The 17,500-nt window shown below is 38.3% G+C and overlaps 4 protein-coding genes and 1 pseudogene across 5 annotated transcripts in view; 4 read left to right on the forward strand and 1 right to left on the reverse strand.

The window, feature by feature from the left end:
• Positions 1–1,068, forward strand: part of LOC110047846 (uncharacterized) — a 4,305-nt gene extending 3,237 nt beyond the window's left edge. For both annotated transcript variants that reach the window (XM_020753589.2, XM_020753590.2), the window contains exons 5-6: positions 1–249; positions 607–1,068. The exon at positions 1–249 is cut by the window's left edge and continues 82 nt beyond it. In XM_020753589.2, the coding sequence (XP_020609248.2) occupies positions 1–220 (220 nt within the window). In that variant the 3' untranslated portion in view covers positions 221–249; positions 607–1,068. The remainder of the gene's footprint in view (positions 250–606) is intronic.
• LOC110047849 (ATP-dependent DNA helicase PIF1-like) overlaps positions 1–17,500 on the forward strand; it is a 39,238-nt pseudogene that overhangs the window by 19,030 nt on the left and 2,708 nt on the right.
• LOC110047845 (uncharacterized) lies at positions 1,281–4,728 on the reverse strand. Its single transcript, XM_020753588.2, has one exon. The coding sequence runs from the start codon at positions 4,726–4,728 to the stop codon at positions 2,383–2,385; it is 2,346 nt and encodes a 781-aa protein (XP_020609247.2). The 3' UTR covers positions 1,281–2,382.
• LOC110047895 (uncharacterized) lies at positions 9,887–16,840 on the forward strand. Its single transcript, XM_089291505.1, has 6 exons — positions 9,887–10,070; positions 12,183–12,472; positions 12,568–13,740; positions 14,309–14,380; positions 15,267–15,444; positions 16,663–16,840. Exons 1-6 carry the CDS (start codon positions 9,887–9,889, stop codon positions 16,773–16,775), a joined length of 2,010 nt encoding a protein of 669 aa, XP_089147631.1. The 3' UTR covers positions 16,776–16,840.
• LOC110047893 (uncharacterized) overlaps positions 16,894–17,500 on the forward strand; it is a 2,979-nt gene continuing 2,372 nt past the window's right edge. Inside the window, exon 1 of the transcript XR_016207803.1 lies at positions 16,894–17,500. This exon is cut by the window's right edge and continues 59 nt beyond it. The gene's annotated coding sequence lies outside the window, so the exon portion shown is untranslated.

Below are 17,500 nucleotides of genomic sequence, written 5' to 3' on the forward strand. Positions count from 1 at the left end.
GGCCTTGTGGCTGCAGATGAAGCAGTTTAATGGCTACTGTGGGTGCTCTAAATGTAAAGAGAAAGGGTGTCGCATGTCATTGGCATTGAAAAAAAGGGCAGAAACAGACAGTGCCACATATACCCCTACAATGCTTCCTCAAGCAGTGGTCATGGTGAGGTCAGAAGGCATGGTGAGGTCAGAAGGCATGATGAGTTCAAAGAGCAGGCCATCCAGGTGATGAGGAAGAAGAAGGAAGGTGCCAAAACAGTGAGTAAACTTCTGTTAAATTGTTCCAGAGCATGTCACTAATTTTTCCGGTTGATGGAGGTAGTCTCCTTGGTAATTTTCATGAACAGAAAAACTCTGAAGTTCACATTTTTTAAAAAAAAATGACAATGACTTAATTCATGACTGTAGTTTACTACAATAGTTTATTTGTTGTTGGTATTTACGGCAGATAAGAGTCAACTGCACCACATTGTCAAATGTTAAATGAAAGAGCTTGTATATTGTATTTTCATGTAAACCCTAATCTTACTGAGGAAATAGTTTTCGTTTCATCTACAGTAGTAATATATTAAGCACTGATATACAGTGTTTTTCCACTCTCCTTTGTCTCCTCAGAATTATGATAAAGAGGGAGTTCTTGGTTTATCCTGGGCATTTGGAATTCCTACATTTGACATCATCCGTGGCACTGCCATTGATTACATGCATTGTGTATGTGAAGGTGTAGTGGAGCAGTTGTTAAATAGCTGGTTTTCTCAGGACAACAAGGACAAGCTCTTTTTCATTGGGAACAGAATTGAAGAAGTTGACAAAGAATTCCTTTCCATTTAACCTATAAGTGAGGTAACCAGAACACCAAGAAGTATTGTGGATAAGAAAGATTGGAAAGGTTAGTAAAGGGTTTCAGGATTGTGTTTGTTATATCAGTTTTGATCCATACCGTATTTTGTCAGGCTGAACAATGTCATTTACTATACCCATCACTTTGATATACATGAATGGGGTTTCTTGGGGAGGGGGGATTCGACTATAACAACTAAACTAGATTCTGACTCCTTGCATCAGTTTTGAACTTTCTAACTTTCTAACTTTCAACAATTGAACACATGTATATAGAATACATGACACATAACAGTTTCTGAAGGTGTGGAACTGTACATTGAGTTGAATTGATCTTTGATGTATTACTTGACTTTCCTTAGCATCAGAAAAAAAGAATTTTTTGCTGTTCTATGCTGTGCCACTTCTTCTGAAGTACCTTCCAGATGTGTATGCTCTTCATCTAATGCTTTTAGTCGGAGGAATATACAGACTGCTAAAAGAAACCATCTCTCTTGATGAAAGAGAAAGCTCTGCTTCATGTCTGAAGTTGTTTTGTGCACAGGCTTCTACTCTCTGTGGTATGTAATGTCACAGTTAAGTTGCTCCATTCGATGTTATGATAATCTTTTGGTTCTCAAAATTTGAGAAATCCTGAGCAAATTTCCTTTTGGGTATTTTTTTTTCTGTGAAGGTTCCATTTTGCTTAGTGACTCCTTCATTTTTTATTCTCTCGCTGTCTAGCTACATAAAAATTGAGTTACGTCTGAGTGTCAGATTTGAGTGAGAACATCATCAAACAGATTTCTTGCTACTGAATTGAAAACAAAAACATTTGCATTGTATGGTGTAAGGTAATTATCTTAGTATTACACACGTGCACTTTCATGAGCATGTTTACTAAATGTTGAAAGCCCTTCATATGCTACTTGCAGGTCCACAGTTCATGACATACAACCCTTGCAAAACAAATTTCTAGCTTTCTGTCAAGGTCTGGAAGTTTCTAGAAATTTCTAGAATGTGACAGCTTTATTCCAGAATCAAATTCCAGCTTTTTTCCAGAATTTTTTTTTCCAGTTTTTGCAAGTTTTGGATTCTGTCAAAATCTGGAAATAGCTGGAATTTGACACATCTACCAGTTGTTGCAAGATTTTGACAGTTTTTTCCAGGGTTGATTTCTTGCAGGAAACTGGAATAAACCAGGAACAGTTTACAGCTTATTGAGATTTAACAAAAATGAAAGAAATTCCCAGTATATTCCAGTTTTTGTCAGTGTGAATTTAACTCTTTTCAGATAACAACTGAAAGAAATGAGTTAACTTGTCAGCTTGCTATGTATTTAAGAAGTTTTTATTACAAATAAGAAAACTTACAATTTATATGTGACTGTATGATTACAACTAATGACCAATTACTTCATTGTTAAACAAAGCATTTGATTATCTTTTCTGGTTCTTTTTTGGAGTTATTTATAGTGGTGTACACTGATTATTGAGTGTATAAATATCTTACATGTTATTAACAGTTAAAATATTATTGATGACATACTTTGTTAAAAAAACCCAAGCAATTTCATCGGCAATGGCCACAAAAATTTGGAGCCCTAGCCACACATATGTGGTTTGGGTTGCCAGAAAGATAAAGAATTTTCTCAAGGATACAGTCCACTCCAACAACAGTGTAACTCTCATCTTCACCGGCAATCCTGAGTAGATGCTTTGGCTTATCATTCACAAAGAAAGGGTTCTCAAAATCTAAAACAATACGTTTAACTACAGCAAACACAGTTTTTAAGTTTCTTTCAAACAAAAAGTATTCAACAAAGGCCATGTAGTTTCCTCCATTTTGCTCTATAAGGACTGCAAAACCACAATGTTTTTTCATTCTTTCATAGATCCGTGAATAAATGACATGCCCATTCACAATCACACGCTTAGCTTTTAGAAAAACTGGTCTATCAGTGTAATTTGAATCAAGTTGTAAGGATGCCTGTTCATAGATCTCATTGTTTACTGTCCATTTTGTAAGGGCTCCAGCAACCTGACAGTTTGCTGCACTCTTCACATTCCGTAGGCTTCTCTCACCAGAAAGCATTTGCTCCACAAAAAATTGCATGTTCTTCTCAGAAATTAAATGACATTTGGTTCGAAGGGAATTTTGAGCATACAGCATCCAAATAAGTTGGCGACACTGATTTCCTGTCCCATGAACACTCTCTAGTAGGGCTCCATTTAAATCTTCAAAAGGAAAACACGACCACACCCAAAGTGGTCCCCATGCTTGTACATAAGTCACTAAATGGGCTCCAACATTATGCACATTTAGACTGCAGTTGCTATCACCATAAAGAACTTGGTGATTCTTGTAAAATTTCAATAAGATATCTCTAGCCAAAGCTAGTAAATCTGGTGTTATATTGTCTCCAAATAATATGTAAATGCCTTCTACTAGGCAAGCAAAATGTTCTAAGTACTTTTGAGGTAAAATGTCAATGAGGCAAGGGACAGAATAATAAAGCAGCCATGCTTGTAGTTCAGATGCCTTGAAATAAGCACGGCTTGTTTCTAGTTGCCTTGGAAGTCTTTGTATAAAATCAGGTGGTCTCATCTCTCTCAGTCTTTTATCAATAGCTTTTGTTTTGTGTCCAATGAACCAAGGTTTCTTGTGTTTTGTTGAAGACAACCAGAGATTAAGGAGTTGCTTTGTTACACCGAGTAACACGCCGTGCATATAGTCTGGAACAATTCCAAGTACCAAGTCAAACCAGGGAAGCTTTGCTAATGGTGTTACATCATGGAAACCTTTTACTCTATGACCACATTCCACGGCAGACAGGGCATTCTCTACTACACTTTCACTTGTTCTCAGTGGAGCAGGTGGATCTTTGAATGGATAGCTACGTACATGGCCTTTTCCTTGCTTAGTGACAAAACCCTCTTCTTCACATGTAAGGCAACCATTGACACCATTATGGTGACTCATGTACATAAGATATGCCTTACCCTGTAAGTCAGTAGTACCCAGTGAAAGCATAAGTTTTGGATGACATTTGTTTGTAATAGTAAAACCTTCATACTTAAGTCGGATAAGGTCATCAGTGAATATTTCAAAAAAGGTGGAAAACCTTGGTTTTCCTTTCCCTTGCCATAATCCCCAAAGTATCATGTTCTTCTTTGCAAATCGTTCCTCTGGGGGAAGTTCATTTATGGCAAGAAAAACAGGCCAAATATTCACCTTTGAGGATTTGTATAAAGGTATGCCATCTGTATTAAAAAGTAAAGTTAAATTGTCTTCTTTGGTGAGAAATCCTCCACTTTCCTTGTACCTCTTGTATACTGTTCCATCGACAATGTCCCTAATACTTGAAGAATAGTTTGGTGTGTTTTTGTATTGCTGAATTTTTGCCCAAATGCCAGTGCATTCCAAAAGTTTGCTCAACTGCTGTTCAACTGAAATAGTCACAAAATATAAGTTTCTCTGCTTTTTAACCTGGTTATGTGAATTTCCACGATAACGCAATCCTGTACATTGGTTTCCATCACTATCTATTGTACTACACTGATAAATAGTCTCATCCTTTGGAAAAATTGAGAAGCACTTTCCACAGCAATCATAAAGATTAACAATGCAATCTCCTAGTGTTTCTTTTATGTCACTTAATGTCAGAGATTGCAGGATGTTATCTTCTGGGGCAATAAGCTTAAGGAGATCCAAAAGATCAACAGAAGCAGAGCCACTCAATTTATATTTAGCAATGTACGATAAAATGATTAGGCTCAGTCTTTCCTTTTCAGTAATTGGAGGGATGTTGGAGGCACCTGAGACCACCTTTGATTTGTCCTGTTCTTCTCCATCTGATTCATCACTGGACGTTGGCAGATCTGTTTCAGATGACCTGTAATCAGTGTCACTACTCATTGAACAGTCTGAGTCTGATGTGTTTGACTCATCAATAAAACTAATAATATTTGAGTCAGAATCTGGGTGCTCAGAGTCTGAACAATAATTAGTAATGTTATTGACATTGTTCTTACTGTAGAAACATGTGCCTTGTCTTGAAGTTTCAATGTCCTCATGAGTGTCAGTAGTTAAAAAGATTTGCAATTCTTCTTCTGAGCTTGATTGAGATACATATAAGCTTGTAGCAGAGCTCGCCCCTTGAGGTACTGGTGATTCATCCAAAATAGATGAGCAATGTTCAAAGTCAATTTCTAAACCTTCCTCAAAAGAAACAGAGGGAGAGCTTTGTTCTGGGACAAAACAGCCATTTGCAGAACGTTTTCTTCTCCACAATGTTGTTCAAGAATTACCGGTAAGGGTCTGTTTCTGTTCTGGATCTAGAAAGTTTGTTTTACCATGAGTTCTAATTAAATGTGAGATCACTCGCTGCTTTGAAGAGAGAAAATTTCCACACAAACTGCACTTCCATTTAGGCAGGCCGTCAGGCGATGTAACACATGTGAAGTCTGGGTGACTGGCATGAGCAGAGTTCATATGCACATCGAGATTTCTTTTAGACACGAGTGACTTTCCACAAATGTCACACAACCATGATTCTTCGTCTCCGCTAGCCCCTCCTCGCAATCGCAGCACTGACAAGCCAACTGAAGGAATAAATTCAGTTGTTCGGTGTTCTTTACACGTTGTATTGAAGTCCTCTCCATCGCCATCACTACTGCAAGGCTTTTCCTCGATAGTAGACACGAGTGACTTTCCACAAATGTCACACAACCATGATTCTTCGTCTCCGCTAACCCCTCCTTGCAATCGCAGCACTGACAAGCCAACTGAAGGAATAAATTCAGTTGTTCGGTGTTCTTTACACGTTGTATTGAAGTCCTCTCCATCGCCATCACTACTGCAAGGCTTTTCCTCGATAGTAAGCTTACTATGATCAAGTATCAAAGCTTGAGTGGCGATTGTTTCGACCAAAACATTGTCACGAAAGCTCAGAGTCGTTAATGCAGTTTTAAATGCGGCCAAGTGTTGAATTACCCTGATATCCTTCAAATCGATCATTTTGAAATACTTTTTCGGCGATTTAAATACCGGAACAGCCATTCTTGATGTGTTGCAATTGTTGACTTCAAGGTCAAGGTCAAGGTCAACTTTATTTAGGCAGGGTGGCCCAATCAGCACTTGGCTGGTATCAAAAGGGACCCTGCGTAAATTAAGACTACATTAAATTTCTATACATAGAGATTAACGTTTACAATTATAAAAAATTAAAAATAAAAACTACTCTCTAAAATAAAGTCTAAGAAGATTTTTAAAAATGGGGAGCGATGTTGCTTCTTTTATTGTAGTGGGTAAATTATTAAAATGAAGCGCACCAGAGTATCTGAAAGTCCTTTTCCCTAGCGTTAACTTGGGTTTCGGCAAGTGCATGTCATTCCTTTTCCTCGTGTTGTAAGAATGAACGTTGCAATTTCTAATAAAATAATCCGACAAATATGGAGGAGCTAAATTATTTAAACATTTAAAAACTAAAATGCATTTGTGGGCTTTTCTTTGGGTTTCCAAATCCACCCACCCTAACATTTTAAAAGATCCTTCGGTTGTTGCCCTCCTTTGTATAATGCGTGCTGCTCTGTTTTGCAGACGTTGCAAGCTGTTACTGCAACCGATTGACAGCCCATCCCATACCGTGTTAGTGTAATCAAAAATCGGCTGAACTAAACAATTATACACGCATTTAGCAGCTTTTAGAGTAAGGTAGGGTCGTATGCGTGACAGCAGGCCGAGACGTTTTCTTACTCTCTTACAAATCAATTCTACATGTTCGTTCCATGAAAGATTCTCATCTAGTGTTACCCCTAAATAACAGAAGCTTGATACTCTGTCAATGTTTTTCCCGTGAAGCTCTATTTTATAGTCTGGACAGTGTTCTAGTTTTTGCCTAGTTCCAAACAGCATCCATTTAGTTTTACTCTGATTGAGTATCAGCCTGTTGCTTACTAACCATTTCTCAACATTGGTAAGATCGTTTTGAAGAACCTGCTTGATGATATCTGGACAGGAATCAGAGAAATATATAACAGTATCATCGGCATACATGCCTATTTGTGACTTCAGTAGACTTTGCGGGAGATCATTGATGTATATCACAAATAGTATCGGGCCCAGTATGGATCCTTGGGGAACCCCATAACTAATAGCTAAGCTCGATGATTCGTCTTGGTTGTATTTGACCTTCTGGGATCGAGCTGTAAGGTAGTCTTCGAACCATTTCAAGCTTTTCCCTCTAATTCCATAATGTTCTAGTTTGTGGAGCAGGCAGAGGTGGTCAACGAGATCGAACGCTTTTTTTAGGTCTATAAAAATAGACCCGGTAATCATCTGTTTATCCATTTGTTCTAAAATGTGATCAACAAAGTGTACAGTGGCTGTTTCAGTGGAGTGTTTCTTACGGAATCCTGATTGATGCACTGACAAGGAATGGTTTCTGATTAGAAATGCTACAAGCTGTGATTGAATTGCTCGTTCCATTACTTTAGAAATCAACGGAAGGACTGAAATCGGACGATAATTATTTGGGTCTCTCTTATCGCCCGATTTGTATATTGGAGTTACCTTCGCAGTTTTCCATTCAGATGGTATCATACAGGTAGAAATTGTTAAATTTATGAGGTAGGCGACTGGTCTAGATATTTCATTTGCTGCATCTTTCAGTAATCGAGCAGGAATTCCATCGAGGCCAGTAGCTTTAGTTGACTTCATTTTGAGCAATTCTTTTTGAACAAATCCGGATGACACCTCTTCAAGGACAAAGTCTTGTTCAACTCTAGTTGACATAACTTTTGGCAGAGTACAACGTTCAAAATGGCTGCTCAGAGAGTTTGCGATCGATGTAAAAAAGCCATTGAATCTTGAGGCTGTAAGACCATCACTGCTTGAAGGTATTGATTTGATTTTTTGGGGGACGATTTTATGCAAAGTTCGCCACATCACCTTTGGGTCTTTTTCATCTGCCAGTTGATTTGCATAATAGTCGATTTTTTCTTTACGCATTCTTGTGTTTATGGTGTTGCGTAACCGCTTATAATTGCTCCAATGTTGTTCTTTGTTTGTACTTAGGGCCTTTTTGTGGTGGTAATCACGCTCTTGCATAAGTTTCTTTAGATCGCTTGTTAACCACGGCACTGAATATCCACGTGCGCGACGCGTAACAATGGGTACGTGTTTGTCGGCAGCTGTTAGAAAAAGGTCTTTAAAGGCGTTCCAACTACCCTCTGGTGTTTCTTCGAGTTCGATGATTTCCCATGGGATGTGTTTTAGGTCGTCACGGAACAATGCTGGATTATAATGTTTATAATTTCTCGTTTCAATAATTTTTGGTGGAGGGCGTTTCATCCTGTGTAGCTTTCTTACCCCAAAAATAGCACTATGGTCAGAAAAACCAACTGGTACAACACCGGCGAAATAAAGTTCTGGCCTTGAGGTGAAAAATAAATCAAAGTTCTGGTGTGCTGCGTTACTCTTGTAAATCCTTTGATTAACTGTTTTAGGCAAAATGACTTGGTTATCTGTTGAAGGTGTTTATAAGATGTTGTTGATTTGGAGAAATCAACATTTAAGTCCCCCATGAGTACCGTTTCCGCACCGATACTCTTAAGGTTGTTTAGGGTCTTCTCCAAACTCGAATTAAAAGCGGAAATATCCGAATTTGGTGATCTGTAAATAGAGCCAACCAACAGCTTCTTTGATTTCGGTTGAGACAATTCAAACCAAATTGCTTCTAAATCTGCACACATTAGTTCGGGATTTGCTTTGTCCAGTCGATTGAAGCTCAGGTGTTCAGCGATGTAAACTGCTAATCCACCCCCATGGCAATTTCTATCTTTCCTCAGTAAATTGAAGCCTCGAAGCCAAATTTCTTCGTCTGAAAATGACTCATCCAACCATGTTTCGTTTATTGATAGCACATGAGGTTTGTGTGTTTCGCAGAACAGTCGAAGCTCGTCCACCTTATTTCTTAGACTGCAGATATTCAAATGGAATAGACGCAAGCCCCTCATTTCACGATGTTGAATAGGCCCAGGGCCTGGATTTAGTTGTATATCATTCGATAATAAAATGACATTTGCAATCATGGCTGTATTTAGAAGGCGTATAAAGCGAATCAGCTTCATGGTCTTCGTTGCGTTCGCCATGCTGGTTGCGAGGGATCTCGGAGTTGACTTTGCTGGATAAACGTTGAGCTTCACTTCATTTGCGTCTTTTGTAGCCATAAGAATTTGAAGGTTACTGTGTTGGGTTCCTTGAGGGCAAAACTTCGAGACTTGAGCAAGGAGTAAACATATTATTAAATAAAATGTAAGAGAGCTCGCAAAACTCGACCGACCCGCCATCTTGACCACATGCCAAGTACAGCCATGTCGCGGTATGTCGCGGTATGTCGATGAAGCAAATATGAAATTTCCCAGCAGCTTGAAAGAGAACATGATGCTCGTAACTGCACAATAACATCTGGAAAAGTCTCAAAAAATAGTTTGTTGGAGACTTTGGATACCTCGTCGTCTAGGGAAACGTAACAATCGCTTGCTGTAGCTTCGAACGTTTTGTTCAAAACCGCCATTACTGAAACGTCGCATCCTACTAGATAACGTGATGCAAGTTGGCTTTTGTAAACAAATATGGTGCCGACAGCAGTGTCGCACGTGTGAGACGTGTATGAAATTGAAACGTTTTTCAATTTATTTTTTGGCTGATGACTTTGATGCCATGTTTTTCTTCTTAAAGAGACAGTGTGATGTTAAGCAAAAGTTACTCAGCGAACAAGAAAATCGATCCGTTCAACATTATCGGAACGAGAGGAATTTCGCACGTTTCATGCCAACCAATCCGAAGATGTGCTATTCGTCCGACACTTTTCCCCACACTTTGAAGTGAACCTCGTGTATTCAAATGAAGAATACAATCAAAGAAAAAGTTCCGCCAGATTTCCATTCGGAAGCATCCTATTTGTGGTCTTCGTGGTTTGACATCCATATCTCCTCATGAGTTTGGCGCGATCATTGGCGTTTTAGTTGCTTCATCTTCATCTTTAGTGTGTACAATAGCTTCGATTCCGAATATGCCGAAACACAAGCACGTTGTTGTTGACTGGGGTTCGTGGGGGATTGATGCGCAGAGTTCTTCAAAGATCATCGTTTCTGATCCCTTCAATGTGAGCGAAGGTGATGAATGTTCCATACAAGGGACTGATCCAGCAACAAAGAGAGCGATCTTGTTTCATGGACATGTTCTGGGGATATTCGGTGAGTAATAATGTAACTTGTAATGTAACTTGTAATGTAAACTTGCTTTCCAATTTCTTGTTTGCTTCAAATGTTGAGTTTAAGCGGAGAGAGCCTTGAGAATTTTGAACGCCGACTGAAGCCGGTCAAAATGACCGGCAGTCTGATATTTTTCTCAAGGAAACCCATCCAAATCTACCTAGCGATCCAGAACTTTATAGATCGCAAGTCTAACACTTGGTTCACGCTCGGCTCAGAAAACGAGACCACAGTTTGTAGTAGATCTTTTTCAGTTCGACTGCAGGTCACGGTTTTTAAATCACTAAATGACCGGCAGTCCGATACTCGTGACAAATTTAAGGAATCGAACGAACCGATCCATGCGTTTGTAACAGCATGACAATTTTATTTTTGTTCAAGTAAGTTTCATATTTAAGCTATGTTAAGGGTAGAAGTTACAGTTTAAGGACGAAGCGATAATCGATCGTCACTGTAAACCAAAGATTAGACAGAGACCTCATTCACGTCTGCTACAAATTTCCCGCCACAAGCAAACGTCATGCTTGACAGGAAATCAGAAATCAGCTTGGAAAATTTTTTTAGAAAAATGTCAGACTGCTGGTTATTTAGTGTGTCGAAAACCTTGACCGGCTGCCGGTTATTTAGCCACAGCAAATTTTTCAAACGGTTTGCTAAACGTGTATTAAGGCTACAGTTAAACTTTTGCTGATCAGTAGCTGAAATACATCTTTATTCTCATGTCGTTTTCTCTGAATCTTTTCACCTTTCCTTACTAAAGGTATTTTTTTTTAATGTAAGCATTCGACAAGTTTGAAAATTTACGATTCAAAAACAGTTTGTATATAGGTATTTTAACTTAGACACAACCTACACATGTCAGGTAAACCAATGTTAGGTAAACCATGTTAGGTAAACCAATTTTGCACCATGTAAAAAATTTAGTATATCGAAACTAACTGATGATGGAGTGTATATGGAAACTAACTGATGAGTGGGCTAACTTTATGTTAGCATACGAAACAGAGCTGTATTAAACTCCAAATGTACTGAAGATCTGAGTAGTCTCTCAACATAATTGGTTAAAAAATTTAGTACGTTTTTTAGTAGAGAATTGCATGTAATGATGAAGAAATATTATCCAAATACACCAGTTGATCTAAGGGGGTGATTACATGGTGAATATCGTCCCAGTTAAGGGTCCATTAACTGGTCTTTTCGAGCCATTGCTAAGGAAAATTAATTCTCAAATAACCTCGCCATTTTTAGTTACTTCAGAGTTATTTCATGTGTTTTAGCTTTCTCATCATCAGAAACACTAGTGATGATGTCATCAGGGCACATCCATGCATGGTCATGTCACTAATTCTGAAAAAACGTAAAGGCTCCTAAGTATATTACTTTATCAAGATTTTAATTCTCATGTTGCTTTGCATAGATTTTGTTTCAATTCTAAGAGGTCAGATTTTGAGAGAATTTCAAAATATTGAAAAATTTGTAACTTTCTGGGAAAAGCATAATTGCACAAAAGGAAAAGACCCTATTCATAAATGACTGCCAATTTAAAATTCTTTTGTACGCATTTAAATCAGCCTAAGGAGTGGAAGACCGCCTGGCGAAGAATGTGTCACGAGGCACAAAGAAGCTAGGTAACAGGTAACAGGTAACTTATCTCGTTTGAGAGTACAAATTCTTTTGAATTATCAACTGCATGAATTTGTAAGTTATTTAGTTGTTTTTATTTTCTGCGGTCTGGTTTACACAAGTAACTGGAAGTGAAATTTCACCTCCTTGGCAACACATGCAAGCACGTAAATGAATTGGTTAATGGGCCTTTTCAGAGCATGCATGCCTGAGTTCTCTTTTCAGCCTGGGCTGCAATACCTTTTTTATTACATGAGCTATTACGCAGGAAGAAACTTTCTCCATGTAATCGCCAATTTTATTTCAAGCAGATTTGTCCTGGAATCCTTATTAAAATCCCAGCCCCCTAACAGGGCTAAAATTTCAGCCTAGGCTGAAATTTGCTTTGTGTCACCCCCTATTAGTCTTTGAAAATCAGAGAGTAGGAGCAAATTGATAATATTAAGGACTTGTTTTCATGTTTTCAAATAGATACTAAAAAGGAAGCTGAGAACAAAGTCACTGAGCTAGTTAGCCCTGCAGAAATTGGGGAAGAGGAGTTGACCTTAGATCAACCTCGGCCTCGCCGAAACCCTAAGCCATCTAAAAAGAAGCTTGCAGCATTGAGGGATGCTGATGATGACATTACAGATAAAATGCAAAAGTCAGTGGTATCTTGGAGACAGAAAAATGTGAAGAGAAAAGTAGATGTAGAAAATGAGGATGAGACGAATGCTTCGGGAACAGAGGAAATGAGGTCTCAAAAACAGAAACGTAAAAAGGCAAATAAAACAGAGGTGAAAAGTAATATTTCAGGGGTTGCTTCAGGGAGAGAGCAAATGGTGCCCCAGAAACAGAAAAGTACCAGTAAGGAAAGGCAGTGGTAGAAAATCATGAAAACAAAATTGTTGCAGTAGCAAATGCTAAAAGAGTACAAAATTTTCTTTTGCGAAGGCAGCATTTTGCTGCAAGTGACAAGAATACTTCCGACAGAACTGAAATAATCGAAGTTGAAGAAGGAGAAGTAAGTGGATCAGAGGACACATCAGATTTTGCACCTCAAAACCAGCAGTCTTTGAGTGTGACAAACAGCTCACCTCCTCTCCACCAGTCTTCAGGTGACGACTTCAACTCACTCCAGCAACAACAGTCTCTTCAGTCTTCTGGTGGAAACTTCAACTCACCACAGCACCAACAGCCTCTTCACTCTTCTGGTGGTAACTTCAACTCACTGAAGCACCAACAGCCTCTTCAGTCTTCAGGTCATAACCTGAACTCACCTGAGCACCAACAGCCTCTTGAACAGTCTTCTTGTGGTAACTTCAACTCACCCCAGCACCAACAGCCTCTTCAGTCTTCTGGTGGTAACTTCAACTCACCGCAGCACCAACAGCCTCTTCAGTCGTCAGGTCGTAACCTCAACTCACCTGAGCATCAACAGCCTCTTCAGTCTTCTCGTGGTAACTTCAACTCACCCCAGCATCAACAGCCTCATCAGTCTTCAGGTGACGACTTCAACTCAATCCAGCACCAACAGCCTCTTCAGTCTTCAGGTCGTAACTTCAACTCATCCCAGCACCAACAGTCTCCCACCTTGGCCAACAAGTCACCCCCTTGCCATTGTGGGAATGTTGACTCCCCCCAGCAGTCTCACAATTATCAGTGTTCAGATAAAAGATACAGTGCACCACTCCAGACCTCAGATGGTAAATACATGTATAGCTTACCTCACCATCCACAGCATACAACATTAAGAGCATCTGCATCACCACATTATGATCAAGCCACATCACAGAAAGGATTCTCATTCTTTCAGAGCTTACAGCACTGCTCTGACTTTGACGTGTCAGATTTAGATCTGCCAATGAATCCCGCTCCTCACCTGGAAGCAGGAAGCCACACAATAAGAGATGATATCCAACAGAGGGAACCCTCATTCAGCAACCTGCAAACAGCATGCTCAAGTTGTCAGCCTCTGCTGATGTCACTTAACAAGAGACTTGGTAGCCTAGAAGCTGAATTTGAAAAACTAAAGAGAAAACAAAGAAAGGTAAGTGTATACTGTACCTAGAATACACTGATCAGTTTTGTTACAGATTGCTTTGATTATCTACAAACTTGTATAATATACAATATAGTTACATTATGTTTGATGGATATATATGGTAGTGTGTTACATTGATTATATGGTAGTTTTAAGTTAATGATGCCGGAGAGCAGAGACTAAAAGACTGTCCAAAATGAGCAGTTGCGAGAAGTGAAGCTTCCAGGGCAGCTGTGAGATCATTAAGGGCCAAAAAAGGAGGGCAGTATCTTCTGAATACACCAGGATGGCAGAGGGTGTTTTATAGTTCCTTTACATTTAAATTGTATAATTATTCATGTATGACCCTCCACTTAATTCTTATGATTCACTTTATTGTAGTACGAAGAAAGGTTAAATACCCGGGAGGATAATTAGTTGTTTCTAATCAATAATTGAAACAACTAATGAGTAATTCTTCCAAGTTCATAAAAATACGGACAGATATTGAGTATTTCACTCAGGCTTATAGTCAAGTCACTTTCTTTTAAGTGTCATATCCTTCTTAACTTTTTTCAACACATTTTCCTAACAGGGAAAAGCAGTATTGGATGAAAATGCAGAGAAAGAAAATCCAAATGAGGAGAGATTCAATGGTATTACAAAGGTATTACACTGAAGTAATCATCACTCTCTGTACAAATAAATGGACACTTTACGAGATAAACTAAATTTTCAGGTAGTTAAGAGATTGATTCCACCTGTTCACTTTAAAATGAGTTTTCAGGTCAAACTGATTTCAGACTAGTTTCAATATTGTTTTTCATTTTTTATGGATTATGGTACAGCAGGTAATAATATGGTCCAAAAGAAAATGTAAATCAAACTAGCTCAAAATCACTTGACATGGAGTTCATAATTCTTTTAACTACAGCACACGGTGACACCCATGCATGTGCAGTGTACACACCTGAAATACAGTATATTTAATATTACAATCTAACAAATTGTGGCTGGGTATTGAACAAGTATATTTAGACATCAATTTGTACCCACTGAGTTCTATGAAGTAAACCATAGTCTATATAGTAAATGACCTATAGACTCCTTTCAGTTAATTCCTAATCTGGAGGAGCATTTGAAAGGTTTGTTTCTCTCAGCAGAAAGAACAACCATTGTTTTTCCTCCAGATTGGGATTTAAATGGGTCTACATGCATCTTGTCATGAGACTATTATACTATTAACATTATTATATGACTTGCGGTTGTAGCCAATATAACCCCCATTCTGATTGGCTAATACTAGGGCATTGTTCTCCCGTAATGCCCACCAGCCGATTATGGTCGTGCAAAGCCCAGCAAAAAGCCACATAATAAACAAGTTACTAACCTTAAACATTTCACCTTTATGGGAAAATCTCAAACCTCAGCCTTGCCGTATTAACCTCGCTATTGCTCGGTCAATACAGCAAGGTCTTGGTCTGATATTTTCTCATTAAGACCTCACTCTTGGTTAACAAGTAGTTAATATCAACTTTCCTTCTCTGTATTAGGAGGCCTTAGTCAGGTCAATTGAGGATTCCTCAGACACAAAGTCAGCAGTGGAGGTCCTAGCGAAGCAACTCTTTACAAATTATGAACTGCAAACTTCATCGATCACTGGCTTTCAGTGCAATAAAGATTATCAAGCAAGACCAGGACTGAGTCCCTCAAGAAGGAGCCTTTTAGAAAGTGAGTTAATTGAAAAGCTTTTGTGTTATTTAAGGTGGCTCAAAACAGTAATATTTCCGAGAAGCCTGGGCACTAGGCATCATGCGATCACCGGAGGGGTCGCCAGAAAGCATGTGAGATTTCAAGTTTGCAAAACTCACAGCAAACATGGGGACACAAGGCCTACTTCGTAGAACTTTGTTTCCACCTAGTTTAGTGAGCTGTTTGCGATATCACTTATTTTTATCTTCGAAAACATCCATCCTTCAGGCAATTTCAAATGAAAATTTAAACATTCTTTTAAACCGCTGTGCTGGAATGTAAACGAAAATTGTGATTGATATTGCAATTGATCACGTCGGCTATCAAGCTAAAAACCAGCAGGTTTTCTTCAGGTTTTCTTCATTCTTTTTATTACGCCAGTCTCACCTGCAGGTATTTATGGTACTCTTCTTCTACCGCTTATGCTGCTAACGACAACAGCAAAAAGAAAACACTATTCGCGGGTATTCATGTTTATTCATGTGGAATTGTGGGCTTTACTGAGCAGCGGACTGCCTTCACACATGTGCCAAGTGCGATGTTGCAATGCGATCTTGCACAGTCAAGATTTGATTTTGTGTGTAAAATGCGTGCTAAAAATTACTTATCCACAAAGCTAATATCTCGAAAACTGATCCGGTTACCCTACTTTTTTAATGCAAAGAAAAAGTCAACAGCAAAAGCAGAATGCATGTGCGAAATTTAAAAAAAAAAACTGTGGAGTGGAATTTTTCCAATTCTGAAATTTCCTTTTTTTAAATTTAAGCAAAATCTACTCCACAGAATTTTTTCTAGTTTTTCCTGTTTCTTCTTCTGTGTGTAATAAAAAGATTTTTAGAAAAAAAATATGGGGTCTCTGGCTTAGTTTTTAAGATAGATGCAATCAATGGCAAAAAGTGGGTCAACTTTGTTGCTATGCAACAGAACAGTGCAACCTTAATTTATGACTTAAACACAATGAAAGGTACAGTAGAGAGTTACCTAGAAAAAATTTGCCAAACCATTCAAAACAACTTTCTACATATCCACATGTATCTACATGTCAACTCTCTCCAATGTCAAACATCTACTTGAACAATTACTTGTAATATCATAATTCAATATCTCCTTCATTACAGCATTTGTTATGTAATCCTTAAAATTTATGATATTTGATTTTTTAAGGCTGATTTTCATTTGCTTGTTTTTCTTTTATAGGTATGGTGTTGAAGAAAGGCTTTCCAGCAGCAACAAGGTCATCTGTGAGAAAAGATCTTGGGCTGTTACTAAAAAAGGCCAGAGCAAATGGAGCGAAAAAAGATAGGAAATAGACTGTAATTTGCCTCATGAAAGTTTTAAATTGTTTTAAAATAAAAAGTTACTGTTTTGGAACTGTTTTGACTCCTGCATTTGTTGGGCATGGGACTCCTTTATTGAATAAGGAGCTTGGTAAAGTTCATGGCAATTGCCCTGTGTTGAATTGAATTAATTTCTAATAGCTGGCAGGAGCTGATATGCTATAAGGAACCAGCTAAAACCATCAGAATTATATGCTGGCTGGGAAAATGCGCAGAAAAATCCTGAAAACTGGAATATCCTAGCAAAAATTGGAAATGAATACATTATCTCTGCCTGCTTTTATTAAGGGAATGCAAGAATTTTCTAGAAAAATCTAGAAAGCAGCATCTGTAATAACCTGGAAAAAGCTGGAAAAATCTTACTTGATCCTGAATTATGATTTCTGGAATAAAGCTGGCATTTCCACCCTAATTAGCATGTTTCATTAACATTCTAGATTTTTCTAGAATTTTCCAGAAAAGAAAACTGGTAAATTCTAGAAATTTCTAGAAATTATTTCTGTAATATTCCTAGAAAAATTCTAGAAATTCCTAGAATATTCCAGATTTGTTTTACAAGGGAATGTCCATCAACTGTTACACTTGAGAGACTGTGTTGAAGATCTTGGGCCTCTTTGGAGTCATTCTTGTTTTTTCTTTGAAGACCTTAATGGAGATTTCCGTGATTTATTTCATGGTACACAGAATATTGATGGGCA

The sequence above is a fragment of the Orbicella faveolata genome, unplaced genomic scaffold (genome assembly GCF_042242905.1).
Source record: "Orbicella faveolata isolate gen_17 unplaced genomic scaffold, um_ofav_v1 contig_24, whole genome shotgun sequence".
NCBI lineage: Eukaryota > Metazoa > Cnidaria > Anthozoa > Scleractinia > Merulinidae > Orbicella > Orbicella faveolata.

What these genes read in the sequence shown, in the direction of transcription:
- LOC110047845 (XM_020753588.2), bottom strand. Translation starts at nt 4,728, where the DNA reads ATGAGTAGTGACACTGATTACAGGTCATCTGAAACAGATCTGCCAACG.
- LOC110047895 (XM_089291505.1), top strand. Translation starts at nt 9,887, where the DNA reads ATGCCGAAACACAAGCACGTTGTTGTTGACTGGGGTTCGTGGGGGATT. An exon ending in ACATGTTCTGGGGATATTCG is followed by an intron (nt 10,071 to 12,182) that starts GTGAGTAATAAT and finishes GTTTTCAAATAG; the next exon opens with ATACTAAAAAGGAAGCTGAG. An exon ending in AAAAACAGAAACGTAAAAAG is followed by an intron (nt 12,473 to 12,567) that starts GCAAATAAAACA and finishes CAGTAAGGAAAG; the next exon opens with GCAGTGGTAGAAAATCATGA.